This window comes from Anopheles gambiae, chromosome X (genome assembly GCF_943734735.2).
Source record: "Anopheles gambiae chromosome X, idAnoGambNW_F1_1, whole genome shotgun sequence".
In the NCBI taxonomy this organism is placed as follows: domain Eukaryota; kingdom Metazoa; phylum Arthropoda; class Insecta; order Diptera; family Culicidae; genus Anopheles; species Anopheles gambiae.
In genome coordinates, this window is record NC_064600.1 from 7485424 (window position 1) to 7513262 (window position 27839).

Consider the following 27839-nt stretch of genomic DNA (forward strand, 5'->3'; position numbering starts at 1 on the left):
CAACGTCAAGGGGAGAACTGCGGGATTTCCCGTACTGATTTGGTGTTTCGAATGTACACAATAAGTACGCAGACAGGATGGCTTACTCTATTAGAGCATATATATTTTTTAAATAATGTATGCGTTTAATGCTGCGCTTTGTTTATTTAGCAAAACTGTGTCGTGTTCTTGACAAACCTCTCAGCGCGGAATCTGAATTCATAATATTTTTTTTGTTTGGTGTGTAAGTACATGTGTGAGTGTGTAAAAGAGTGTAGGTGTCTGTGTGAGTGTAGATTATGTTTAGTAGACGGTGGCTAACCCTAAACTATCTCTCGCAATATAGCGTGCTACCGCTCGCCCTCCACCTGTCTAGCTTATACTTTTTTTTTAAAGAAGGGACGCTACCCTAGTATACAATATTTAAATAAAACATACAGTTAAACGATTCACATAGCATTGACGCAAAAAAACTTGGGATAGGCAATTCCGAGTGGTTATTGGTGTGATGGTTTTGTTTTTTTTTTTGCTTGTATTCAAGGTTTGTTTTTTCCTCTTCTTCTAGCTGCTACCACGTAATTACCAATAAACGACAAAGAAAGAGGGCGACAAAGAAGGAAAGGAACGGCTGCATCACCAGCCAGCACGTGGAAAAGGTCGAGCGCGGGCCAGCCAGCTAGGGAGTGGGAGCTGGCAAGGGGCAAAACCAAGGTACTTTTCCTCCACCTCCTTCTCCTCTTCCTCCTCCTCACACCTCATACTTTTGCCCATGCCCAGGCGACCCAGGCCCTGGAGCTGCTCGTCTCGCAAAAATGTGTATGCGCGCTGCCCTTCGCGATGCTGCCCTGTTCCTGTTCCTCACTGTTTCCACCACGGCCGATCACTTCAATTCTCCACGCACCGCGTTCATCCCCCGCCCTCCCTAGCCCCTCGTCTGTTGGAGTTGGGGATCCGGGGGCGGGTACGATTTGGTGGGTGGTGGGGTGATGATGGCCCAATGCAAAGTTGTAGCTAAGAAATGTTCGATCGCTCCCAGCGATCCCTACTAACCGAACGCCAAACATGCTCCGAGCACCGCGGGCCAGGGACACCCTCCCCCCTCCTCCACCAATATTTTGGCAGGGAAGCGTACACACGGGCACGGTTTACAAAACAAATGGGACGGGACAAATGATTGAGGGGCGCTTCGTTTCGCCAGCGCATTAGTTTGGTGCGCCCAAACTCCTCCTAGCTCTCCTTACTGTTAGGCGTAACTCTCTAGGGTTTGCTTATTTGCTTGCTTAATTCTAGGACCGTTTCACAATCAACCACGTGACAGGTTCGGTTGGGGGGGGGGGGGGGGGGTTGTGTGGAGGGGGTAGGGAAGGGGGATATGATTCATACTTAAGCAAGCTAGAATCAATATATGCCTACATCGAGACGAAGTTGAATAAAAATCAATCGGGAAAACCAATCGGGAAAGAGAACGGGAACAAGAAACAAAACAAAAACAAAAGCGGAAAAGGAAGGATAGAATAGCTGGGAGGTGGTGCCAAGCCAAGGGAGAAAGGGATGGAGGTGGTTTTACCTAGTGGGTTTGCCTAGCAAAGGCTGGGTAAGGGTTTATCAAGCCTTTTCTTACAATACCGTTGAAGTCGTTTGTTTGGTTGGTTTTTTTCAGTTCGTGCATATTTTGTTCCCCCGCCCCAGGTGCACTTTGCATCGCTCCTATTTAATCGTATCTGCTGCGCAGCAGCATATAAAGCCTTGCATTATCTTGGCTGGGTTTTTTGTTTGGCAAAAAAAAAAACACAAATCAGTTTTGTTTTCATTGTGCGCGAATAGGGATAATAAAAAAAAGTATCAAAAATATGTATTAAGTAGGACAAGATAAAAAAAACACAATACAGGTAAAAGAAATAGAAAACATCGACAACGGAAAGCATTTGGAAAAAGAAGAAGAAAGGGAAAAAGAGAAAGAAAAAAAGAAGAAGAAGAAGAAGCAGAAGATGAAAGAAAAGAAAGTTCAAAAAAGAATTAAAATCGGAGCAAACTCAGGAGCGACCGAGCAAAAGATGTAAACAATATTGATAATAATAATAATTTAAAAAAAAAAACAAACAGAATAGATGGGGGAATAGAAACGATAGCCAGAAGATCAATTATCACTCTCTCGTTCCATGGAATAATGTGCCAAAAGAGAGGGGGAAAAGGGAATGGAGTGCCACACCAGTGCCAATATGGAAAGCTGGAAGCGCCATCGAAAGAAAGTAGGCAAGAAAGAGGAAAACAAGCTGGTGTGAAATGTTCGGGAAGGGATGAATGAGATACGGGGTGAAGCGTCCAATTCGGGTCGGTGTTGCGTCCAATCGTTGCGTGTGAAGAAGTGGGTTAGCAAACAAAACCAAAAAAAAAAAGAAAGAAGGGAAAAGGCAATAAAATGGGGGAAAACAAAACAAAGCGAATAATAGAAGGGAGAGAGAATAGGGAGAGAACAGACAAAAACAAACCAAATAAAGTGGGAAGGTGCCAAGACTGGTAGGGGACACATTGGAAAGGGTGTCGCTTTATGTTGGTTGGCTGTTTTGGTGGAAAGGTGAAGGATGATGGAAGGGAGCCTTTCCTCCACCCCCCTGCTCCGTGCTCTGTGTGCTTCCGCGGTTTCGCTCTACCCTTTCCAGTAGAGCGTTTGCGTTGACGTGCGTTTTCAGGGATTAGGAGGAGGCCAAAGAATGGGCGCTAAAGGAAGGCGCTATTTTCGTTTCGTTGCCGTTGTCGGTCGCGTCGTTTTCTTTTTCCGCTCGCCCTTCGTTTGGTGCGTTTGTTCGTTCGTCCCGTTTGGTTTTTTTTCTCTTTCGGTCCGGAGGGTTTGTTTTTGCTGTTTTGTTTTGGTCTGTCCATTTCGTTTTGTTTTGTACGGCGTCCCGTTTTCGTTAGACAGTCCGGCAAAGGGCGAGTGAGATGAGCAAAGCAAAGGTATGGAGAGGTGGCGTAGGAGGAGTAAGGGAAGGGGGGAGTATTGGAAAGAAAGACCAAAAAAAAAAAAATCGGCGCAGAACTCTTTCACCCCGTGCAAGGTAAGCGTTCATGGTTATACTTGCGTTGCCAAGGAAATAGGAACAAAAAAAAAACAATAAAAAGTTAAACCACCCAGATAAGGGGTCAGCAACCCCTATCCAAAGCGTTGGCAAGGGTTGCAGTCAAGCTTCCTTCGCTTCACCGAATCCTCTTCTCTTGTGCTTTCAGTTGTGTACAACAAAACAAAGAACAATCAAAACAAAACATCATTGCAAATTAAAAAAAATGGAACAAGCTCCATCGCTGTTTGCTTCCTCGAAAGCTCCGAAATGCTCACAGTGCACACAACCGACCGTGCTCGGACCGTTACTTATGGGTCGCTACTCTCTTGCTCGCTTCTGCTGCTGCACGCTCAGACTGTTGGTAACGATCGCGACATTGTTTGTTACGCTTTGCTATTGCTGCTGCTGCTGCTGCTGCTGCTGCTGCTGCTTCTGCTGCCCATGCTTGTTGCTGTTGGTGTCTGCTGTTGTTACTGCTGCTACTGCTGCTGCCCGCTGCTGCTACTGGCGCTTACTACATGCGACCAATTTGGCTTCGCACTGGCAAGGTGCAACCATCTGCCACCGACACGCTGACGTATCGCACGCGCACGCACACGCTATCTCGCATTCAAATCGCATCGCCGCGCAATCGCCCTCGCCCCACCAACCAATTGTCGCTCTACACACAAGGCACGAAATGGTCCGAGCCACAGGTAGTAATAGAGTTTAAAAAACAAAAAAAAAGGACAAAAAGATGGCTCCACAACGCCGCCTGCACGGGCTAAAAAATGTTGTACGTCACTTTGATATCGCCACACTGCGGGCAGAAGTACATTTTCTTTTGCTTTTTCTTCTGCTTCTCGCGCATCTTGCTGCGCACATTGCGTGCGTGCGTGTGTGTGTGTGTGTGCACAGGTTTTTTTTTTACCGGAGGGGGTGGGTGGTGGGGAGCGTTTTGGGGCATTGTTTTTTTTTTTTTGTTGGCGGTTCCATATTCGAAATCGAAACGCCCGGCAAATATTGTTGCGGGAGGGCACGCGGTGACGGCACGGGTTGAGCAGGATCGGGGATTTGGTGGGCGGGAGTGGGCGAGGGGGGAGGGGTTTGGGGGTGGATTTTTGTTGTTGTGGTAGTTCGGGGAGGGTGGTAGGCAATCAGACGATGAGAAGGAAGGGTAGCAGGGGTAGGTAGTTGGAAGTAGGGAGGAAGGGCACGGGGAGTTGACGGGTTGATGCGGACAGTTTGTTAACGTTGGTGGTGGTGGTGGTTTTTCGTTTTTGGTGTTTTTTTGTTCAAAAGGAACGGATCAAAGGGATGATAGGCATAGAAGGAAAGAGAGAAAGAAGAGAGAGAGAGAAGAAAAATAAAGAGAGAAAAGAAAGAAAAACATATTAACGTTTATGCTCCGAAAAAGATAAAAAAGAGAGAGAGAGAAAACGAGAGAAAGACGGGGACGCGATAGAGAAATAGGAGAGCAGTCTGCGCATGTGTAGATAGCAGCAGGTGATAACGAACGAAGGTAATAGGATGGTCCGAAAGCACATGAGCACGTGAAACGAAATGCGAACGCACAGCTTAATGCGTGCGATCGTGCGATGTACCGTGGTGTGGCGATATCAGCGAAAGAAAAGAAGAAAAAAAAAAGAAGTGGAAAAGAAGAAGAACAAACACACACACACACACACACAAAACGTCCTTCGCAGGACCGTGGCAAAGGTGAGGCGACGAATGATGGGGCGATGAGGCGGCTATCGGCAAACAGCGAAACTATGGAAGCGTGATGTGTGAAAAAACAAAACCCGTCAACATAAACGAAACTTCAACCTTTTCACCCTCCCCGACACTTTGCAGGCACTAGGGCACCACCCAATGGTACTAGCAGCTTTAACAGGGGGGGGGGGGGACAAATGCGGAATAGCAGGAGAGGCAATTGGATTGGAGCAGAAAGGGCGCACGGGTGTAATACGGGTGATAACAATACAAATTACATGATAATTAAATACTATCAAAAAGTACCGTAGAGCTTAACCGACTTAAAACAAACAAAAAAAAAACATCGACAAAGTTTTGTGGAAGGATTGTGGTACATGGGTGAAAGTGTTGGGCGGCAACTAGGGCCGTCGCCCGTAAAACGCTCGGTGCCACAAGCCCAGCACAAGTGAACTACCACCGGGGCTACGTACACTAAGCAGCGCATACGAGCGGGGTGACGCAAACAGGGCCGTACGGGATGGGCGGCGTTTTAGAAGGGGGAGGTGGAAAATAGAATACATTGTGCAAACAAAACGTAGGGCAAACATGGTGAAGGAAGTGCAGGGGGGGGGGGGGGGAAGGTGTGGGGATGAGAAATGATTGGGATATTCACGTCAGCGTGTTGTTTGGGTTGGTGTAGGTGAAGCCCTCGAACTGGGCCTGATCCATCGAGGCAAGGATGTTCCGGTCGATGGGCGTCAGTCGCGCTCGTTCCCGCGTGAACTGCTTGTCGAAATACTGCGTATCGAGTGGATGTCGCTACAGAGAGAGAGAGATAGAGAGAAAGAGAGAGAGAGGGGAAGCGGCAAAGGAATGGTAAGATAAAACATAAGCCTTCTTGTTGGGATGTAACAACTAGTGATGGGAAAAATGAAGATTTCGTCGGAATTGATTCCTGCTAGTTCCGAAGTTTTGTGGAATCGATTCCAGATAGTTGGTTCCAGGCATTGGTTCCGGGATCGGCTCCGGAATTGGTTCCGGAATCGGAATTAGTTCCGCAATCGAAATCGGTTTCGGAATCGGCTCTGGAATCGGATTTGGCTCCGGAATCAGAATTAGCTCCGGAATCGGATTCGGTTTCGGAATTGGCTCCGGAAACAAAATCGGCTCCGACGTTCAAAACTAATTCTCATTCAATTCAACAATTAATTATCATTCCGGAGCTCACTCCATTTCTGGAGTCAAGCCCGATTCGGTTACCGGAGCAAATTGCGATTCCCAGGTCGACTCCGGAGACGATTCTGATTCCGGAGCCGATTCCGATCCTGGAATTGATTCCGGACTCGATCCCTGAATCGGCTTCGGATTTAACTCCGGAATCGGATCCGGAACCAACTCCGGAATCAGCTCCGCATTCAACTCCGGAATCGGCTCCGGACCCAGCTCCGGAATCGATTCCAGCATCGGAATCGGCTCCGGAATTGATTTCAAACACAAAATCGAAATCGTGTAGGTCCGATTCCGAGCTCCCACCACTAGTAACAACATTAAACACGAAAACAAACAAATACAAATACAGTAAAGAATTAAGCTTGTTCAAAACATATAGAAACCAGCGAAACAATCTAATACGGACGTCACACGAAGCGAAAACTTTGGCGGATTTCAGCCATACAACCCTATAATCTTTTGACAGGAAGTTTACGCTCTCCCATACAAATCAAGCGTAAACTCTTTGAGTTTACGCTTCGTGTGACGTCCCTATAACAAAATGAACGTATTAAATGAGTGCATACTCGGTCCATTTTCTTTGATTTGCATTATAACAAAGTGGAACTATAAATTTCAATTGAAGATGTATTTGATTTTAACGTTATCTTCGAGATTAGCATTTATAGCTAAATGAAGATACGCAAGTTCAAGAGAAACGTGTAAAAAGAAGTTAAAAACAATAATAACAATAAGAAAACGATTTCGGCTACTTACGACTTGGGGCTTGAATGGCGGTTCGACGGCGCGTCTCTCCAGTTTGTCCCAGATAATACTATTGAAGAATGGGTGATACTTGATGTCGCTCTCCTCGTCCATCGTGTTGAGCACACCGAGCCGTATCGAGGCGTCCTTTTCCAGCAGCTGGCGGAAAACAAAGGAGACGGGTAGGAAAGTTAGACGAGTGTCCACTGCTCACCACCCTGGGAGCTTTCGATGGAAACTTACCGACTGGAGCAATCGCAACGCCTCCTTGGAGAGATAGTGCGGGAACCACGGTATCTCGTTGCAGATCGACCAGAACAGCTCGTCCTCGTCGCAGCCACTGAACGGCGACTGGCCGACGAGCATCTCGTACACCAGCACACCGAACGACCACCAGTCGACGGCTTGATTGTACTTTTGCCCCTGCGAAAGAAAACCGGAGAAGCGCGGGAAGTGTTGTGAAGGTTCGTTGCTAGGGGGGGGTTTTCACTTACTTTGATTATTTCGGGTGCCATGTAGTCCGGTGTGCCGCAGAAACTGTCCGCCAGCTTGTCTAGGTAGATCTCGAGCTTGCACATACCAAAGTCCGCTATCCGCACGTGCCCGTCGTAGTCGAGCAGCACGTTGTCCAGCTTCAGATCGCTGGGGAACGGATAGAGTAAGGTGGGCAGGGGGGGGGGGGGGGGACTTTAGCGTTGGAGCGTCACTTTTTTCTTTTTGGGCGAGTTCGGCCCACATCAACACTCACCGATAGACGATGCCCTTGCGGTGTAGAAACTTCAGCCCGGACACGATCTCGGCGGCGTAGAAGCGGGCCCGCGCCTCCGGAAACCGGCCGCTCTGCTGGATGTGGAACATCAGGTCGCCACCGTTCAGGTACTCCATCACGAAGAACAGATGACTCTGCGCAAATGGAAAATCGTCGCAGTTTGTGTGAAAATGGAAGTGAATTTTGTGGTCCGTTTAGAAAATTCCATTCTAGTACTGGGACTGACGCTTCTGCAATTGATCTTGAACTAATACCGGTTTTGGAAGTGATCGTGTAATCATACTGGACGTAGAATTAATCCCAAATCCATACTCGTCTTGGTACTTGTCCCGTAATCTATGTACTCCTGATACTGATCGTGAATTCTTAATAGATTCGGACCACATAGCGGTCTTGGAATAGAACCTGAACCTATGACTGTCTTAGACCTGATCCTGAATCCGTTCGTAGGTATTCGCCCAAACCCATACTACGCTTGGAATTGATCCCGAAACCGTCTTGAATATACAGTATTACCAGGCCAGGCTCTCCTGAAATCTTTCCACCTCAGGAACATACCCTGAACTCATACTGGATATAGAATTGATCCCAAAATCTATCTCGTCTTAAAACTTGTCCTTAACTCATCGCGGTCTTGGAATTGACACATGAAAAGATGTCAGCACGGGAACTGATCCTAAACTCATACCGATGCTAGAACCTATCGTGAACTAGTAACGATCATCACGGGACCTGTTCTAGGGAAACGGTCTAAGGACCCTTAACGGTCTGGTAATTGGTCTTGATCTTGATATGGTGGTCTTGAAACCAATTCTTCTCCGAGCCTACAAATGAGCCCAAACCCTCGGAGCCCTAAGTCTTAGAATTAATCCCGAAACTGTCTTAGAGTAGACCTTGAACTCCTATCGGCCCGGATACTTATGGTTCTAGCGAAGCTTTCTGTAGTCGATTCCCGATTCTGGTTCGGATCCTGCGCACAAAATCTTAATAATTCAGTAACCCATTCTGAATCCAAATTGATATCAAATCTAATCGTGAACCCTTCCGGGTTTGGAATTAAGCCTGCATTCTTATAAGGGTTGAAGCTATTCTTGAACTCCTATTGAGCCTGGAACTGATTCTGCACTGAACGCATGTCGACCCTAGAACTAACCCGGAATTCATAGCGATTCTAACACTGATCATGAACCAGTATCGATCATGGAACTGGTGGCGAGCTCATATTGGTCTAAGGAACTGATCCAGAGTCCTTATTGGCCCAGAAATTGATCCTGGAGCAAAATATTGGTAGTGGAACTGATCAATATATAAGTTAAGAATATTTCAGCAGTTTAAGAATTATACCTGGACGTTTCTCGGTCAAATAACAGATCTATATCCATCCAGCAATAGATTCCACTACCATACTGGTAGTTTCTAAACACAACAATCGACTTAGATATGCCGCGACCCTACAAAAAAGTTTGCCCAATTTGTACAGCGACGATGCCAAACTAGTTACAGCAAGAGCGCGGACAATGCCCTGTTTGCAAGTGGCGACAGGGCTTCCCAATCGAGCCTTTTTTGTACCTTTTTGCACGCCCTGTTTGCTGTTGCCTATTTCAAGCGCCTTGCAAACGCTCCCAACAGCAACAAAAAGACCCATCCCGCCCCAACAGAAAGTCGGTCAATGGGTACAATCCGTAGGCGCATTCTACCCGCGCCAGTCGCTTGCGCCCGCACGAGCCTGTACTGCACGCAAAATAGAACACCGGTGCGGTACGAGAACGTTGGCCGAATTCCTGCACCGCTTTTAAAAATAGCGTGTTGCGCCATGTTCCCGCAGGAGCGCGCTCGGCCGAAGCCAAACACTTCCTCGTTTTCGGGACCGCACAAACCGCCGCGGCGCGCAAAGGTTGAGTAACCCACTGAGTGTGCCGGCCCGCGAACCGTCCCGCCCCGCCGCTACTTACGTCCGTCTGAAAGGTGCAGAAGAGATGGCACAGGAACGGGTGCTTGGTGCCGAGGGCGAGCACCTTCCGCTCGATCAGCGTACAGTCGACGTCGTCGTCCTCCAGCACGACGTCCTTCTTCAGGCACTTGATCGCGTAGTAGTAGTCGGAGTTTTTCAGCTCGGCCAGAAACACCTGCCGGAGAAGATGGGGTGGGTGAACAAATCCCAATTGGCACAGGCACGCGTGAAAGGGAGTGGGAGTGTTGCGAAAAAAAAAATTGCGAATATCGCTCGACCTTACCTTGCCGAAGCTGCCCTTGCCCAGCACGGTGAGGAAGTGGAAGTCGTCCACGTTGTACTTCCGGAAGCGCGGTATCACGGTGGCGGGTGCGGTCAGCTTGCCCGTCTTCTGGAACTGGGCGTACGTGTAGGACGTCTCTGTTGTGGGACGTCACAGACCACGAGGGTGGGTTGGTGGGTGTAGAGAGACAGAGAGAGAGAGATGTTGGGGAGGGAGGCAGAAGTTTGGAAAAACAGAGTCAATCAGTGGCGGCTTTTATTCTGTCTGAGCGGTTTTTTTCTCGCTCTCGCGGTAATGAATGGCGCATTGAGAACACGGGTAGGGTGAGGTGCTCTACATGTTTTTTTTTGTGTTCAAATATTGTTTGCATGACACGTATATCGAACGATCGCATTTGAAACACACATAGACAGCATCAACACACGCGCGTGCGTTCAAAGAGAGTGTTAAACGTTTGACGTCACGGATAACTTGGGATAACTTTCTGGAAGTTCACTGTTTTCTGGCTAGCACTAACTATCGTCTTACACACACATACAAACACACACACACACACACACACACCGACACGCACACACACGAATTCACACATACACCCACTCACACAAATGACACTACACCGGTGCGCCAACAAAAAAGTAAAATCAACAAAAACAAAAAAAACAAAACTACTGATGTCACATCCTAATGCTCGTCCTGGTCAGCACCTCTGAAGAACAGCGCGCACGAAAAGCAGCTAAAGAACAGGGAGCGACTGTACGCGATCCAGCCGTTGGGAGCGACCGGTTCGGTCGTTTCCGAGTACACTTCCCAGTACTCTGGCGGCTCCGGCTCCGCTAGCGCCAGGTTCATTCCCGGTGCCGGGTCCGGTAGCGGTACTGGGTTCTTTGCCGGTGCCGAGTCCGGTAGCGGTACTGGGTTCTTTGCTGGTGCCGAGTCCGGTAGCGGTACTGGGTTCTTTGCTGGTGCCAGGTCCGGTAGCGGTATCGGGTTCTTTACCGGTGCCGAATGCTCTAGCGATAGTGGATCCTTTGGCAGTGCTGGGTCCTCTGCTGGTACTGGGCCCTCTGCCGGTACCGGGTCCTCTAGCGGCACAGGGTCTTCTAGGGTAGCCGGGTCTTCTAGCGGTATCGGTTCCCACAAGCACAAACGTTTCTTATCGTACTCCAGTTCAGGTATTGAAGCCACCTCCTCCCAATCGAGCCGGGCGAAATATTCGTACAGCTCGTTATCGATGGCATCCAACTCCTTCGCTTCATCGCGGTCGGGCTCGAAGCATTCGTCGAAGTTCGCTAGCGTGGGCGTACCCGGGCGAACTGCGGGCAGCTTCTGGTCCGAACCGGTAACGGTGAGCTTCATGGTACGCAGGGTGGTGGTCTCGCACCGCTCGGCTACCTCTACCTGGCTCGTGACCATCGGAGACGCTGATGGGTCGAGCAAATCGTATTCACTGTGCAGCTGCTGGCGCAGTTTGGTGCGGTTCCGGCGCTTCAGCGTCGACATTTCCACAGCCAGATCCATTCTAGGCTCAGCGCGTCCAACAGGGGATGGGGTGGTGATCAATACAAGAACCAACACAGGAAACAACAAAAACACACAAAACAACCGGTGGATATTTCGGACACTGGAATCGAGCAGCTTTGCGCGTGGAATAGTGACTGGCGACGGTTCGTCCGGTACTGGGCGACCGTGCGCAAAACCTTCCACAGCCACCGTCACTCGGCTAGGCTTCTCCAAAGGGGGGGTCGCGGACTCCAGGCGATCATCACCACCACACTTTCAGGCGATTCGCGGCTTTCTAGCTGGAACCGTTCACTCCTGGGACGGTGGGCTTTGGTGTGCGTGTGTTGAGGTGCATTTTCTCTGTGTGTACATCTAACGCTACGGGGTGGGGTAGGGCTGTACCTAGCTGCAGGGTTCCCGTAATGCCGCTTCTGGCTGGCACTCAGCAGCACTCACCTGCTCGTTGTTTGATGTGCCTCTCTTCTAACGCTGGAAATGTGTGTGGGAGTCGCAGTGATTGCAAGAGTGATTGCAAGAGTCGCAACAGCAACAGTCACCTATACCATCTAGGACACACGCGAGCGTTTTGCACCTGTAGTAGTTGTAGCTCTGCGACGGCCTCTTACTGCTCTCTTTTGTCTGTTATAGTTGTCGTAGTGCGTTGTTGTTGTTGGTGGTGTTGGAATCATTATATTCTATTGCATTACAAGGGCTGCACCGTCCCTGCCTCCGACTCCCCCATTGACTCGTTTGTTGGTAAAAATGGCAGAATTGTTGAAGTTGTCGTTTTCAGCTTTATTCACAATTTTTTTTCTCTTCTTCTCTCGCTCTCTGTCAGTGAGTGCGCTCAGCGTGCGCCTACGCCCTGAGTACACCGCCCTCATCCCTGCGCTTACCCGCAGCAGCAGCAGCAGCAGCATCAGCACCGACTATTTCAGGTCACCTGAAGGTCCACGTCCCCTCTACACCTGCCGCTAAGCCTGTCCCTTCGCACCCTCCACATTGTTGGACGGAAGCGGCACAACAAAGCGAAGCGGGCATGTGGGAAATTGTTCATTTGAGACTCCCGAGAGCGAGAGAGAGAGAGATAGACACAGAGCTGTGCGGAGTGATGAGTAGAAGGTGAAAAAATGCACACACATACGAGCACACGCTTTAAGCGACGAACTGGCGAGATGCGGGATGATGGGCCGCGCTGCAGGGAAATGATGCATGCGACCTAAATAGTTTCCCCCCGTTGGGTGTTGGCTTTCCCCACCCATCAACATCGGGGCGGACGGGGTGGGTGGGTTTGCGCTCTTTTGCGATATTTTCGACGCATTATTATGTTAAAACCGTTGTGTGTGTGTGTTTTTTTTTGGTTGAACGTTTTCGATGCAGCGCTTTTCCAAAGCAAACACACTGCACACGCGATGCTGATGTGCAGTCTTCCAAAGGGTTTTCCTCGCATGATTTTGAGCTGCCCGTTGCTTGCAGGTCGTTTCGTCGACAGCGTTTTTTTTTGCGTACGGGTTGGGCGTCCTTTGTGCTTGCTATGGAGTCATCCAGGAAGTGGCAATTACAGATCGCTTCTGACCTATCGCTTGCTGGGTCATCCGGCCGCATCCGGCAATTATTTACAGCCTCTGATTACGTTGAGCTTGCTGATTCACCTGCATCTGTACTCTACTGCACAGCCGGAGACGTCCAATCAGGAGCGTTTGCAGTTCTGATGGCGTCATCTTCCTGGATCGCTAGTTAGTTACCTTGAATAGTTCGTCTCCTTGTCTTAACCTCTGCCGGCTTGGAGGTGCGCTGCTGACAATGCTTTGCTGGAGCTTTGGGAGGGAGGGAGCGGGGGCGTTTATTGCCCGCATTCCGGTGAGTAGTTGATCTTGGTTGAGCTCGCGACTAATCATCGCATCCACACGTGACACGGTGACACACGTGGACGTGTTGAACACGTGCCAGCCAAGTCCAACAAGCAAAAGGTGTGTTGCAGGTACTAACTTTGCACCGCATTAAATGACCTTCCTGCAACAAGCCACGCATTGATGTTGATGCTCATGCAACTAAGCCAAACAAGAGAGCGAGAGAGAAAAGAGGGACACACTTTTCGCATCAACACATGACAATTGGTCCATATGATTTGGCCAGCCGCCTACGCCGCAACAGTTGGGTTTTTTGAAAATTCCAATTTTTCGCAGAGCGTAACGTGTAGTGATGGGAAAAATGAAGATTTCATCGGAATCGATTCCGGCTAGCTCCGAAGTTTTCTGGAATCGATTCCGGATAGTAGGTCCGGAATCAGTTTCCGGAATCGGTTCTGGAATCGGCTCCGGAATCGGTTCCGGAATCAGATCCGGAACCGGATTTGGCTCCAGAATCAGAATCAGCTCCGGAATTGGAATCGGTTCCGGAATTGGCTCCGGAATCAAAATCGGCTCCGATATCGAAATTGACTCCGAAATCACAATTGGCTTCGAAACGGAGTCGGTTTTGGCATCTTCATAGAATATCGGCAAAAAATCAAAATTTACTTGTAAATGATCTATTGTAAATGATCTATCTACATGGAGATTCCCGGACATATTTCGCTTCCCACAATTCTTATTTCAATTCAAAAACTAATTCTCATTCCGGAGCTAACTCCATTTCTGGGGTTAAGCCTGATTCCGTTACCGAAGCAACTTGCGATTCCCAGGTCGATTCTGATTCCGGAGACGATTCTGATTCCGGAGCTGATTCCGAACCTGGAATCGATTCGAGATCCGATCCCGGAATCGATTCCGGAGTCGACTCCGGAATCGGCTCCGGAACCAACTCCGGAATCGGCTCCGGATTTTCAATTCAGGGATCGGCTCCGGAACCAACTCCGGAATCGGCTCCGGAATCGACTTCGGAATCGGAATCGATCCCAGCATCGGAATCGGCTCCGGAATTGATTCCAAACACGGAATCGGAATCGAGTAGGTCCGATTCCGAGCTCTCACCACTAGTAACGTGCCCATTTGAAAGGCCCAATTGCACCTACGTCGCGATGCCAAAGTTTGCAACACTGGCAAAGTTGAATAAGATTGGAAGCGTTTTTCCCCGGTTTCTTCCAATTTAAAATGCAATTTAAATTCCAACGCCACACAGTGTACAGGTGCAACGTACAGAATGTAGACTTTATGTGGCAATAGTGGTTTCTCGCTAATTGAACATTTCGAAATGGAAAACATTTGGTTGCTTAGACAGACTGTAGATTGTAGGAATAGCTAAGATATTCCAACATTCAAGAACAATCTACTTTCGCCGTAAAAGAAAAGGTTTAATTAATCCATTGCGGCTGCGAGTCGTTGGAATTCATTAAACTTGTTGTGTTATGGCCCAGTTGTCCAATAGGAAGAATTCTGACCCCTACATAGAATTGCTCTAGTCTAGGTCGTAGTTGCAATGTCTAGTCGGTTAAGCAAGTATATCTCCGTTAAGCTGAGTACTGGTGCAACCCAGTTTATCACAAAAAAAAGCCAAATAGTATCTCCATCGGAGGTATTTGACGTAGTTCCTGCAGAAAAAGAATTCAATACAACCGCTTCTAATCGGCATTGGCATGAGATTTGATTTTTTCACACACAGAGGACACACTCGTACAGACGTACACAAGAGTGAACCGAACTTAACGCGACAAAGTGACTATGAGACAGACAGCGAGAGAGAGAGAGAGAGAGAGAGAGAGAGATTGGTAGAGAGAGGAAGAGTAAAGCACAACAACCCGCAGGCACCACACTAAAAATATTGACACCGAGAATTTGCCAAAAAAGAAAGTGCAAACGCTGCCACGTGTGCCCGTGCACTGTCCGCCGCAACCAACCTACCCGCCCTGCAGGGGGGGGGGGGGGGGGGGGGGGGTGGGGCGGGTTGCAGGTTGGGAAGTGCACGGTACGCCAGCGCGGCGCGCCCGATATCTATACCTATCTCCTCCTCCTTGGCGGTGGACGACTGGGCCGGACCACCGCCGCCGCCGCCACTGCTGGTCGAGGCCGTGCCGCCCCCCTCGATGCAGTCGTGCTCGTACCGCGCGGCCGTACCGGACGGTACCGGCGCCTCGATGCGGTAGGCCGGGTTGGCGCTCGGCGGCACCTTCGACGGTGAGTCGCGCGCCTCATGCACACCTGCGAATGCGATTTTTGGAGAGAGAAAAAATAAGGGCTGTCGCAAGGGCTGGAGCTCCCGGACGTCTGGAGCTGGAGCCTCCGAGCGGCCTGTTGTGGATCCGTGGGGATGTGAAGAGTCCTCGAGGCCTTTGGGAAGGGAGGGGGGGGGGGGAGAACAGTGCGCTCTCCTAGTAGTATCTCTTTCTTCTCCGGAGTTTTTCTTTCTTCTCACCGTGCGAGACTTACGTACGCCACCATGCCGTACGTTTTCTTTAACCGTGTATTTTTCTCTGTGCGTGTGTGTGTGTGTGTGTGTGTCTTGTTTCTTGCGTCGACTTTTCCCGTGATCATTCCCCTCTGTCCACTGTCCTCTGTCCTCCCCAGAAAACCGCACCCCCGTCATATAGCATCTCTTGCTTTCGCACAAGAATTCGTTCGGCTTGGCACACACTCGCACGATGCGGCACACACACACACACCAATTTCATTCCGCATTCCACAAGGGTGGGGGGGGGGGGGTGTTGTGTAGGGGTGTAAAGGCGTCAAACTACGCTTTGCCCGCTGCGGCTGTGTGTTTGTTTGTGCGGCGAGCGAGTTAGTTTTTCGCTTTCGCGAGCACGGCGGGGCGGTTTTTGTTGGCAAATATTCCACAAATTCGGTACGGCGATGCTGAATCGTTAATCAGGAGTTTACTTTTCGTGACAACGTTTCCCGTCTAGGTTTTGCAGACGGCGATTGCACACAAAAAAAAACACGAGAAGACGAAAACAAAAAGTCGTTCCCGATCGATTTTGCGATGGTGTAATTTTCAGATTTTCCCACATCGTCTGTGTCTGGCCTGTGTGTGTGTGTGTGTGAGTGTTTGTGCTTTTTTCTTCTTCTCAAGTGTCCGAATTTGCTTGGCATTATTTTTACCTTCCACTAGCACCTCCACTTTATGTCGGGGGAGAAGCTGGTGTCCGAGCGGTCTTGCGCGCGCGCTCGACTTGCCGCAAGCATAAAGGTCGAGCACACTTATAGTGTCCCTGGGTGTGTGTGTGTGTGTGTGTGTGTGTGTGTGTGTGTGTGTGTGTGTGTGTGTGTGCTACTGCCAATCCCCGGGACTGATTGGGCCGGTCCACTTCCCCTCCCCATCCCTTGCCACTGCTTGGTTCGGTGTCTGCATCGCCCTATTGCGCGTCCTGTTCGAGCGCGCGCGCGCGCGCGCGCAATGTTTTGTTTTTCTTTTCTTTTTACAATCATTTTTACAACCACAAGATACCGATACAGACAAGCAGTGGTACAGACGGGGACAGGAAGGATGGAGCAAAGAAGCAGAAAAAAAACGATTGAAATAAAAAAAAAAAACAAAACAAATGCTACTTAAACGCGACACGCTGCAGCGAAATTAGTGGCCAGCGCGATGACGCGATTACGCGCGAACGAAAGCATTGCGCTATGGGTTGGGTGGTGGAAGTGGAGTGTTGCTAGGATGCCGCCACCCGCGGCCACCACCCACCACCTAGGCAGCGGGTGTTCAGAGCCGTTGCAAGCCGGACGCGCCTCGGTTCGAAACTCAATACAAAAAAAGGACGCCATTCGTTGACACGCTGGCGGGGCGTCCTAGACCATTAACCCCAAACGGGTTGGGTGCTGATATCTGCATGCATTTTTTTTGGTTAATTGCTTGTGTTGTGTTTTTTTTTTCCTATCGTTGCTTGTGAGATCATAAACCTTTTTTTGTGGATGTGTGCGTCTTTTCCGAGTCTTTCTTCTGCCTGGTTTGACATGTCGGTTTTGGGGGGCAGGGGATGGGGTGTGATAAATATGTACACCTCATTTGCACCCAATTGCTGGGTCTGGGTCGTGTCAACTGTTCGAACGATTTTGCCGCGAGACACTTTTGTCCCACAAGAAATAAAAAAATAAAAAAAAAGACAAATTTTCTTAGAATTTCGCCCTGTAAATCCGATGTCTGCAAAGGTGGGAGGGAGAAGGGGAGGCACAAAAACCGAGGAAGTGAAATATATGGCGGGCACGAAGCTCGCGAACGTCAAAGGCGGGACACACGGCGCATCCAATATTGCGTCGTACCGTCGTTATTTTCTCCTTCGCCGCACTCCGTGTGGGTGTTTTTCTTCGGCTTCGTGCGCGTCGCGCGCCTGTGCAGGAAAAACCAGCCCGTGCAGCAGGTGAAAAACTGTGGTTAAACACACACACAGAAACACATACACACACACACACGCGGACAGGGTATGTTTTGGACGCATCCAGACGGTTCAAAGTCCGGCCGACGGTGAGATCGTGCGACCTGCCCCTCAGAAACCCGGACTCCCAATCCCTTTTGAGACGCCTGACTCTTCACGATCCCCGGATCCAAACAAGCGGGGTAGGAGGGGTGGAGGCTCTAGCGCCAGAAGGGTAGGCCACAGCCCAGTGTGCTGGGCCGTGCTGGACGAACCTCGGCGGACGGACGAGAGCGCCTCGACGATCAGCTTCTGGTTGACGCCGCACAGGTTCGCGGCCAGCTTTTCGCACTTCTTGTGACAGTTAACGTCGCAGTCTGTCGGTCGGACGGGAGGATAAACAGGCCGGTGGAGGTAAGCAGGATTAGGAGGTAAAATAAGATATAATTTTGCATTACAAAACAAAAAAAGAAGAGAAGCAGCGTAAGCGCATAAGCGGTTCGATGAGCCGCCACCGTTCGTTGCCGAATTGCTGTTTTGTCACTGGGGTTTCGTCTCTCCTCTTCTCTCGACTCTCTTTATCTCTCTCTCTCTCTCGCTTGCTCTTTCCCTCAATTTGGGGTGGTTTAATTTGTCCGTGTCAATGCGGCAAACCCAAACATGGATCATTAAAATAGCCCTAGGGGAATGGTGCAGAAATTATAAGTGAGGCGTATTCACTAGTCAACAAGTTTATGACATCTCCTTTCCCCGTGCGCTACCGTAAGGCACCTATGATACACCCCGCACGATGAGTTGGGACACACAACAGACTGTGTGTGTGTGTGTGTGTGTATCGCTAGCAGTCGCGTTGTAAGTAAGGAAGCTAAGAATAAATATTTCGAATAGAAATAGATCGAGAATTAATTAGCCTAATTGCATACCGACCATGATGGACAGTTGGCGTTCGCTCTGGGTTTGCGGCGGCACCATTCGGAGGAAAGCCTGATCTTTCGCGGTTGATATATCTGCACCTCTTACCATCCACTCGTTACAAAAGAAAAGTGGAGGAAAACATCCCCACCTTCACTGGTGCAACACATTGCAACAACCCTCGGGTGCGGTATGCTGCTACTACACACGGAAGAATGGAATGTGGAGGGTTTTTGTTGTTTTCTTGTTTTCGACTGTTCCAAGATGTGGGACGGGTGTGTGATGTCGGGGAAGCTTCGAACATTCGGAGCATCCAAAAGGTGTGCAAATGCATCCCACACCTCACAACGAGTGAAATGTCACACAAGATTACGGAACGTTTTAGGAGTCGCGTGCAGCAGCACAGCTCGTGGAGTGTGTGGGCCGACGGCCGACTTGAAGATCGATGGACTCTGCCTTACCGGTTTCTGGGAAAGCGGTGGGACCGATTTTCGTCGAGTCGAGATTTCACATAGGATACCCCCGGAATAGAAGAGAGGGGGCGTTGTTCGGTCTCTTGACAATCCAATGCCCTAGAAAGGTGTCTTTAGGTCTTGGTTATTGATCCAGAGAGTGACTTCAAAAGATTTTCAAAAGATCAAAAGAACGGATGCGTAGGGTTGGTGGAATTGCGAGACCCCTCCTAAGAATGCCTTAGCAAGCCTTCGGCCTAAGACTGAACTCCAACAACCTCCAATGTCCCAACAAATCCCAATGACTTTCGACATCAAAGTTCTAACCACGCTGCTTGGCATCTGTAAGGGTTGTGCCCCAAATATACGTAAATAGAGCAGGTAACGGTCACGCGACTGATTTGTACAGAATCTAAAAGTACACATTCCTAGCAGCTGTGCTCATCCATCTGGCACACTGGAATTATTTGCAACTACATCTCGAATGCGCTACGAAACCAAGCGCGAACTTGAGCTCGATCCGACGTCTATCCATCCGTTCAGACTAGCCGCCGGTGGCTGATCCCGGTGCAAGGTGGTACGAAAATACCGCCACTAGACACTAGCCGGTCCAGCGAAACTGGAGCATGGCAAGCAAACCGGCACGAGCACGGATAAACAAATTCCACGCCCGGTGCCGCTTCCCAGATGAAGCGCACAGTGTTACGTGAAAAACGGCCGCTCGCCTGCTTTGGTGCAGACTTATTTTTGTTTTACACTTTTACACTGTATTTCCATACACGTTCGCCACCGCTTCGGTTACGCTGTTCGCGAAGCGTATCGCGACCAAAGGTAAACACTGCCGATGGGCAGATCTGATGCGCGGATCTGATGCTGTTCCGCTACTGCCGCTGAACGCTTATGTCAGTGAGAAACCGATCGCCAATAATGTTGCCAGATGTTGGAATCACACGGGAATTCCGCCAACAACCGGACAGAACCTGTCTGATGTGGGTCAATAGGGATTTTTGTGAAGCCGGCACAAACAGAGGTACAATAAATCAATAAAAGATCAATCAATGCGGTGCTTGTTTATTAACCCTGTTTATTAACCCACGGTCGAGCTTATCAAATCAAGGGAAAAGTTAGATCACGACCGTGCGCTAGGACCGGGGGCCAATAAAATTTGCTATTCAAAGTCCCCAAAATCCTCATGAAGACGTGGCTTGGGTCGGACTACTGTCAGGGTCATCGTCTACCCCCTGCGCCATCCGCATCCTCGGTAGCGAGAAGCCGCTCGGAGACAATGGTTGGGGATCATAAAACAGCAAGATACCATCCACAACATGAACCTCACCATCCGTACGGTCGTCTCGGACGCGATTCGACAGGTTTTGATGGTAATGCTCGAATACTGGCGCTTGGTTTGAGAGATTGAGTTGTTAACACAAAGCGGGCGCACCGCGTCGGCAAATGAGCTGCTTTAGTGTGGTCTGGTCGCGTGAATCCACAAGAGTCGCCCGATGCGTATGATACCCTGACAAAGCCTGACCGCTCTTCTTCCCCTACGCCGAATGATCTATTTTAAGCTGTCACCTCATCCTCGCTGCCTGCGTCCAGCCCCGGGAGCGGTGCTGTAGGGCCCGGATCGCAGGATCGAAGGTTGGTGTGCTCTGGGTGTATTTACGCGAATGTCTGCCGATGCTCCAGGGTCACAACAGTCTGTTGCCACCTGTTGCCACTCGATCAGGAAGTCGCGAACGCCCGATGTTCGCAGTGTTTGCGTGTGTTCGGAAAAGGATCACCATCACCGACACACACACTCACACAGTATCAGTGCACAACGTCAACGGTGACATTGAACTTGACTTTCATGATGAGCGTAGCAGCCGCCACCATCGTGGCTCGAACGAATTGGGCATGTGTGGGAGTGCAAGTGTGTGTGTGTGTGTGTGTGTGTGTGTGTGTGTGTGTGTGTGTGTGTGTGTGCAGATCGATTAATCGATTGATCAAGATGTGCACGTACACGATCTCGCTCATCTGGTTGTCGTCTATTTTTAGCCCGATAGGACGGCAAAGTCCGCTTGTGCACTGTGGTAGGAAGTAGCCGCACCGTGTGTTATACCGAAACTGTTCGAATATCGTCCGAGCGTTAACCGTGCACTTTTCACTTTGCATCTCACAGCCTCACACACTCTGTGTGCACCGGAAGGCCCAAGATCCAACACTCACAGTTCTGTTGTTTGTTGTGTTTGTACTTTTTTTTTTGTTTTTGACAGAGATGGACACAGATGAATGCTGACAGTATTGGATGGATGAGATGCGTACGGTGTCATACGGACGGTCATTAGGGGACCCCTGCCCTTCCGCTGGGACTTACCGAGCGCTTTCTTCGGGCTGATCGGTGCGGTGCCACCGCCGTAGAATCCGGAATCGTGGCTGCTCGTGCTGGCGCTGCGCACCTCGTGGCCGGCCCCGATCGACCGGGCCCGCTCGTCCTCGTCCAGGTCGGCCGGCGTGTTGTTGTTCTCGTCCCGGAGCGGGGCCACGAACGAGCCGCCGCTCTTCCGGCTGCTGGTGCGCGGTTCCGCGTGCAGCGGTATCACCATCGGGTTGTCGTAGATGTCCCCGAACGGGTCCGGTTTGCCCTTGGCCCCCTTGCCCTTCGCCTGGGCGCCCTTCGCCCCCTTGCCCTGCTTGCCGCCGGTGCTCGAGTTGACGCTGCTGTCGGTGGCAATGTCCGAGGTGGCACCGTCCATCGTCGACACCGCCTCGGACGAGGTGCGGCCGGTCGTGCTGGTCGTCGCGCCGCTGCTCGTCGTCGTCGAGGTGCTGGTGCTTTCGTCCTCGCTGCAGCTGCTGCTGCCGCTGCCGCTGCTGCTGCTGCTGGTCAGGTCCGCCTTCCGGTTGTGCCGGTGGCCGTGCCGCTTCACCTTCCAGAGCGGGCGGGGCCGGGCGACCAGCACGATCGGGGACTTTTCCTCCTTGGAGTAGCACTTGCGCATCTGCTCGAAGTTCAGCTTGACGCGCTTGGTCGGATCGAACGGCTTCTTCTTCTCCGGCTTATCGTTCGCCATCTCGTCGTCCTCGTCGTCCTCCTCCTCTGATGACCAGTCGTCTTCCACGCCGGAGAACGAGGTCTCCGAGGCACTGTCGTTCGCGACGCGGGCTCCTACACTGACACCGGCGGCCGGTCTCTGCTTCGCTGCTTCCCCGTTCTCTTCGTCACTGCTCGAGAGGAACACTTTCTGCTGCTGCTGCTGTTGCTCTGTGGGTGTCTGTGGTTTCTGTTTGCTTTGCACTGCTTGTGTGGTGTGTCGATCGCGACCGTCCACTGCTGATAGGTCGCTCAGGTTGGCTAGCGTGCCGAATTTATTCTTCGTCAGCTTCGCCCCGTTTGCGCTCGGCTGCTTCGACGTTGCGCTCGGTGGCGCGGGCGTCATCTTCGGCGTCGTCACGATGGCTGCCGGCACCGGAAGTGCCTCGTACACTATCGCCGATTGGCATTTTTGGCATTCCTTCACCTCCACCTCCATCCCCTTGACGCCCATGTTGAGCGTGATCTGGTTGAGCTTCGTCTTCATGCGCTCGAGATTCTGCTGTTGTTGTTGCTGCTGCTGAGCCAGTCGACGCTGTTCCTGCTCGCGCTCGGCCTGTACATCCGCTTCCGGTTCGGGCTTTGGCTTGGAACCGGCCGTTACTTTCGTTTTCACCACTTTCACCACCTTCTTGGCGATCACTTTCTTCGTCGGCGGTTCGTCCGGCTGCTTCCCATCGGTGGTCGGACCAGCAGTCGCCGTGGTAGTCACCGGCACGGTTGTGCCAGTCGGGCTGGTGGTGGGACCGATCGGCTCGGGCTTTGGCTCTTTGGGTTTGGTTTTCTCCTGGGCCAGCCTCTTTTCGGCTGCGGCTGCAATGTTGGGAGCGATTGCTTTGATCAGCTCCTTCGGGGACAGTTTCTTGGTGTCGAGTGGAGCGATCGGGATTGCATCCTGCCCGCCAGGCACTTTGGCGAGGCTAACCTTGGACAACGGTTTGTCTGGGAGCGTTGATTGCTTTGTTTTCGGCGATGAAGGCTCGGCGTCGGACGGTTGTTTTGATTTGGGCGAAGTAGGTTCCGGAACGGCGGGTTGCTTTGACTTGGGTGAAGTCGGTGCCGGAACTGTCGGTATTTTCGCTTTGGGTGAAATAGGCTCCGGAGCAGTAGGAACCTTTGCTTTCGGTAAGAAAGGCTCCGGAATAGTAGCTTGCTTTGCTTTTGGAGATGTAGGCTCCGAAACGGTGGGTTGTTTGGTGTTCGGTGAAACAGGCTCCGGAACAGTGGGCACTTTTGCTTTCACTGAAGAAGGCTCCTGAGCAGCAGGCTGCTTTGCTTTCGGCGAGGAAGGCTCCGGAGCAGTAGGCTGCTTTGCTTTCGGCGAGGAAGGCTCCGGAACTGTTGTTACTTTTGGTTTTGTGTTAGTTGTCTCTGGCACGATAGATTGTTTCGCTTTTGTTGATGTAGCTTCTGGAACTGTTGGTACGTTTGCTTTCGGCGATGTAGGCTCTGGAGTGGCTGATACTTTCACTTTGGGTGATGTTGGCTCTGGCACAGCCGATGCTTTTGCGTTTGTTGCAGATGCTTCGGCAACTGTTGGTACTTCCGCTTTCGGAGCTATCGGTTCAGATGTCTCCTTCGACGAAGACGCTCCCGGAAGTGTGCAAGGTTTAGCCTTGGTCGGTACTGACTCCAGAACTGTTTTCTCTTCCGGCAACTTCACTTTCTGCGCTGTCTCGTCCAGGGTGAGGGAAGAGTTAAGCTTCGGCTTGAGTTTGGGCGTCTCAGGTGGCGTCGTAGTGGGCGCCTTCGGAACCAGCGGCTCCGGTATCGGTACCAGCTTTGCATCCAGAGGTTTAGATCCAGCCGCAAGACCCCCCTTCAACATTGCCGACTCTTCAGCCGCTTTCGGGTCGGGAAGTGTGAACACACTTTTACCCTCCGTCGGGCTCTTGGGACTTCCAACCAGTTGGGCTTCCTGCAGCTTGGATCTGCCAACCAGCCCAACCTTCGGTGATCCCGGCATACCTTGGTACGGTTGGCTGGGCGATGCCGGCGGTGATTCCTCTTCCTCGGTCGAGCGAAGCGCTACTAGCTGCTGCTTGCGGCGTGCAAACGACACCGTCTCCCGTGTGCCGATCGTGCTCCAAAAGTCTACCTCGTCGGTGGACCGCTTCAGGTCGGTCGGCTTCTTGCGCACCAGGCCCAGTTTGGCCGGTGCGAGTTTTGCTGGGGTTTCGTCGAGCTTCGGTTTGGTAAGTGGCGACTTGTTTGCCGGCTCTGCCGGCAGTTGCTCTAGTTTGGGTTTGGTTGGTTGACTCAGCTTGCTGATTGATTCATTGGTTGGCTGTTGGTCGGTCCGAGCAATCGTGGGAGTCACCGTAGCTGATGTCTTGCTGTCTGGTTGCACCAACGTCGCCAGTTTCTTCGCCAAGCTTGCAGGAGATTCGGGTTGCTTTGGACTCGGAGGTTCACTCGGTGGTATCTTTTTAACTTCTGGTAATTGAGCTGCCTGTTTCGGTGCCACCTCTTGCTTCGCATTGTTCACGAGCTTCAATGCCTCGGTAGTTGTGCGTGGAACCTTGCCATCTGTTTGCAAAGGCATTGTCGGTTTCTTGGCAAGGTTTGCGAGTGATTCAGGCTGCTTTGGAATCGGAGGATCACTGGATGGCATCTTTTTAACCTCTATTGATTGAGCTGTTTGTTTCGGCGTCACTTCTTGCTTCTCACTGGTCACCAGCTTGATTGCCTCAGTAGTTGGGACCTTCCGTTCCGGTAGCTTTGCTTGGCTACTATCGACAGTGGTGACAGAAGATCCTTCAACACATCGTTTCACCTCCTCGGAGCTCTTGTCATCGCCCAGTTTCGCCGGGATGTCTGACTGTTTCTTCGCTGCCGGCTTTTCACCCATATCAACGGACCGGTCCATTGCCTGGATCTTCTGAAGGGGTGGCATCTCGATGGATTTCGCCAGCCCGTTCGACGTCGGCTCTACCTTAACTTTCCCTTCCGGCTCTGCCACGAGCTTCACCGTCTCCACCTGCACCGGTTCCGGCAGTGCTTCAACCGTTTTCTTCCGCACGTACGTCTTGATGCCGGTTTTGGCCGTTTTGCGCGGTGTCGTCGCATCAACAGGGCCCGCCCCGTCGACAGTTGCCTCACTGGCGCCGGCCGTCGAAGCCTGCTTCGACGGGCCCTGCGCTCCGTTCGGTTCCGGCTGGTCCCGTATGACGACCTGCACCTCTGGCACGTCCTTCCGCGCCCCGCCGGGACCGGTGGCCGGACCGCCCTCGTCCGGTTGCTTTTTCTTCTTCTTCGGCAGCTTGAACACGGTGCACTCCTCGATTGATTCCAGCTCGGCTACGATTCGCGGCGCTACCGCATTCTCCACGACCACCACCGCTTCCTCCTCCTCCCTCTTCGGTTCTGGCGGGGCCTCCACATCCGCCCCTGCCACCGAAGCCACCGGCAGCACCTTCGTTCGGGTGCGCTTGATCTTCTTCAGTTTGCGCTTTTCCGCCACCTCCACGCCCGAGTCCTGGGCGAGCTGCTGCTCGAGCGCCTCCTTCAGCCGCTCCTCGAGCGTGTCGGGCGCTAGGGTGGCCGCTCCGCCGGCCGCCTTCTTCAGCTCCTCCTGGAACTGGAGCAGCTCGTCCTCGATTAGCTGGGAGGCGCGGCGTCGCAGTTCGCCCGCATTCAGATCGTCGTCCAGCTTGTCCGAGCTGATGTCGGCGCAGATCTCGTGAAAGCTCGGTATCTTCACCGCGCTCTTGCGCCGGATCGTGCCACGCCGCTTCATCACCGGGGACCGGATGGTCGGCGGGTAGGGCTCGACCGTGCCCGGCTCGCCGTCCCGGATGAGATGCTTCTCGAGCAGCAGCTCGCCGGGGGACTTGCTCGGCTCGGTGCGGGTGCGCGGCCGCAGCGACAGCTCGTCCCGGAAGTTGTCCCGCCAGGAGGAGGTGGTGCCGCCGGGCCGTACCGCCGGCAGCTCCAGCAGCAGCATCTCCTCGTCGAACGTCGGCTCGGTCGTCGGTGCGTCGGGGAGGGCGTGCCGGTCCCGGCCCTCGGTACTGCCCCGGCTGCCTCGCGACTTGCTGCGCGCCCGGATCGTGTTCAGCCGCACGACCGTGCGGTTCCGGTTGATGGTGGAGCGGGCGCGCCGCTGCTCGCTCCGCTCGCTCAGCTCCTGGTCCCGCGCGGACAGTGAGGGCCGCTCCATCTCCGCCAGGTTGATCGTGGTGGTGGTGTTGGTAACGCCACCGCTGGTGCCAATCAGTGGGTGGTCGGGTGGACTGCCGGCCCGGCCGGTGTAGCTGGTCGGTGACGAGCTCGCCCGGTGGCTGACGGAGGCGGCGATAGTGGTGGTGGTGTGCAGGGCGGGACTGCGCGCACTGCCCGCATACTTCGACGCGGACACGTCTATGTCGGCCGTGTTGATGATGCGTCGCGGCTTCTGGTAGGTGGGCGAGCCCGTATGCCCGTGGGTGTGATGGGAGTGGTGATGGCCCGCCCCCGCCAGGAACTTGGGCGAGCTGACGCGCCCCAGCGCCGCGATGCGGGTGCTGGTCAGCGGCGTCTCCGTGATCGGTGTCAGCTTCGGGACGTAGCCGCGGGCAAAGGAGGGGGCGGTGCGGGACCCGGCCACCGACAGCGGATTCGGGAATGCCCGCGACACACCGACGTAGGTCGGCGGGCTGTAGGTGGACGAACCGACCGACACCATCGGCGACGGGATGATCGGCGTGTTGCCGACGAAGTTGTGGTACAGCTCCGAGTACAGTGGCATCGTTACGGCGCACTTGACAAAACGGCCACAGCAGTGAGGGGAAAGGCTCAGCGTCAGTGGCACATTCCCCCGCGGGACCGCACACTTGATTGAAGACTGACAGTCGAGCCGATACTACGAGCAGCGCACACGCACACGGGGAAGCACATTTGACGCGCACACAGGCGGGTAGCTTGGGTTTTGGGTTCCCCTTGTGCAGTCAACACACAACGGCAGCGACCGTAAGGCAAAGTGCGAGCAGGAATCGTATGTGCGAAACGTCAGGCGCTCCACGCCGTCCACACACAGCCACACACTTTGTGACGGACGGGCACGGTTGATAGTAGTGGTGGGCAGTAGCACACGCAGTCTTTCTCCCGAGCAGCAGAATTTATTTACGCTTCAGTTCAGCCAGGCGGAGAGGATCAACCGCCTCCATCAATTCGGCATTACCTTCTCACACCCCGCTGGTGCACTCTCTCCTGCCCGCTTATCGCGCTGCCCGAACGCGTCTGCTCATTCTGCTTTTATTTTTATAGACACCTACAACCAACCACACACACGCACACGCGCGCACGCAGAAAGACACACAGCAGCACGCGCGCACAGAGCCAGACCAGTCGAACGGGCGTCGAGCTGCTTGGACAAATGGGCAAGGTTACTTGCGGTCAACGGAAAGGACCCGCACGCGCACCTTACAGGTAGTTCTGCTGGTGCCCAACTGATCAGGCGATAAGCTACCACCACACGTCACAGTGTGTTCGGGGTGTTGGACCAGATAGTGTCGTAATAATTATTCAGTGTTTCTTTCACTTTGATTGCGACCGGAGCGGCACAGGACACGGCAAACGGTACGGGACAAACGCACACACGCACTCACACACACATACACACATACACACGCCAGGGACTGGCCCTGGTGTACCGTTGCTGGCGGCGGACACTTTTAAACTGAGCCGCCAAAGACCAGCAGTACCGTATCGGCCGTATTTTCCCTGTGTGTGCGTTTTTTTTGCTGTTGCTTCTGGTAGTGTGGCTAGTTCAACCGGGAGAGTGTTTGCCGCCCCCGGTTCATCCCGCGCCGCGGTCAATCCACCTGTCCCGATGGGTGTCCCGTGTACTGTATCCGTTGTAGCAGCAGCAGCAGCAGCAAAAAAGGGAAGAAAACCATACGAAAACGGGCCAAAAAATCGCGGCAGACATGAAGAGATAGCCG

General features: G+C 52.2%; 2 protein-coding genes across 3 annotated transcripts; both read right to left on the minus strand.

Annotated features, from left to right (window-relative positions):
• Positions 1 to 82: 82 nt before the first annotated feature.
• Positions 83 to 27577, minus strand: LOC5666774 (titin). 2 transcript variants are annotated; one of them, XM_061641838.1, is made up of 9 exons: positions 21199 to 27577; positions 9690 to 9826; positions 9408 to 9581; positions 7435 to 7589; positions 7181 to 7328; positions 6930 to 7109; positions 6699 to 6845; positions 5386 to 5531; positions 83 to 1739 (listed from the first exon to the last, which is right to left on the minus strand). In XM_061641838.1, exons 1-9 carry the CDS (start codon positions 26642 to 26644, stop codon positions 1691 to 1693), a joined length of 6582 nt encoding a protein of 2193 aa, XP_061497822.1. In that variant the 5' UTR covers positions 26645 to 27577; the 3' UTR covers positions 83 to 1690. The 2 variants fall into 2 exon arrangements, with proteins under 2 accessions (XP_061497822.1, XP_061497812.1); XM_061641828.1 differs by having other exon boundaries at positions 83 to 3892.
• LOC1271825 (BCL-6 corepressor-like protein 1) lies at positions 9833 to 15055 on the minus strand. Its single transcript, XM_061642012.1, has 2 exons — positions 13541 to 15055; positions 9833 to 13447 (listed from the first exon to the last, which is right to left on the minus strand). Exon 2 carries the CDS (start codon positions 11208 to 11210, stop codon positions 10374 to 10376), a length of 837 nt encoding a protein of 278 aa, XP_061497996.1. The 5' UTR covers positions 11211 to 13447; positions 13541 to 15055; the 3' UTR covers positions 9833 to 10373.
• Positions 27578 to 27839: the final 262 nt, after the last annotated feature.

Excerpts from the sequence above, each read along its gene's own strand:
- LOC1271825 (XM_061642012.1), bottom strand. The coding sequence starts at position 11,210 with ATGGATCTGGCTGTGGAAATGTCGACGCTGAAGCGCCGGAACCGCACC.
- LOC5666774 (XM_061641828.1), bottom strand. The coding sequence starts at position 26,644 with ATGCCACTGTACTCGGAGCTGTACCACAACTTCGTCGGCAACACGCCG. Across the intron at positions 9,827-21,198 it reads CAGCCCGAAGAAAGCGCTCG|AGACGTCCTACACGTACGCC; the intron begins GTAAGTCCCAGC and ends GTCCCACAACAG. Across the intron at positions 7,329-7,434 it reads CGCAAGGGCATCGTCTATCG|CGATCTGAAGCTGGACAACG; the intron begins GTGAGTGTTGAT and ends TCCGTTCCCCAG.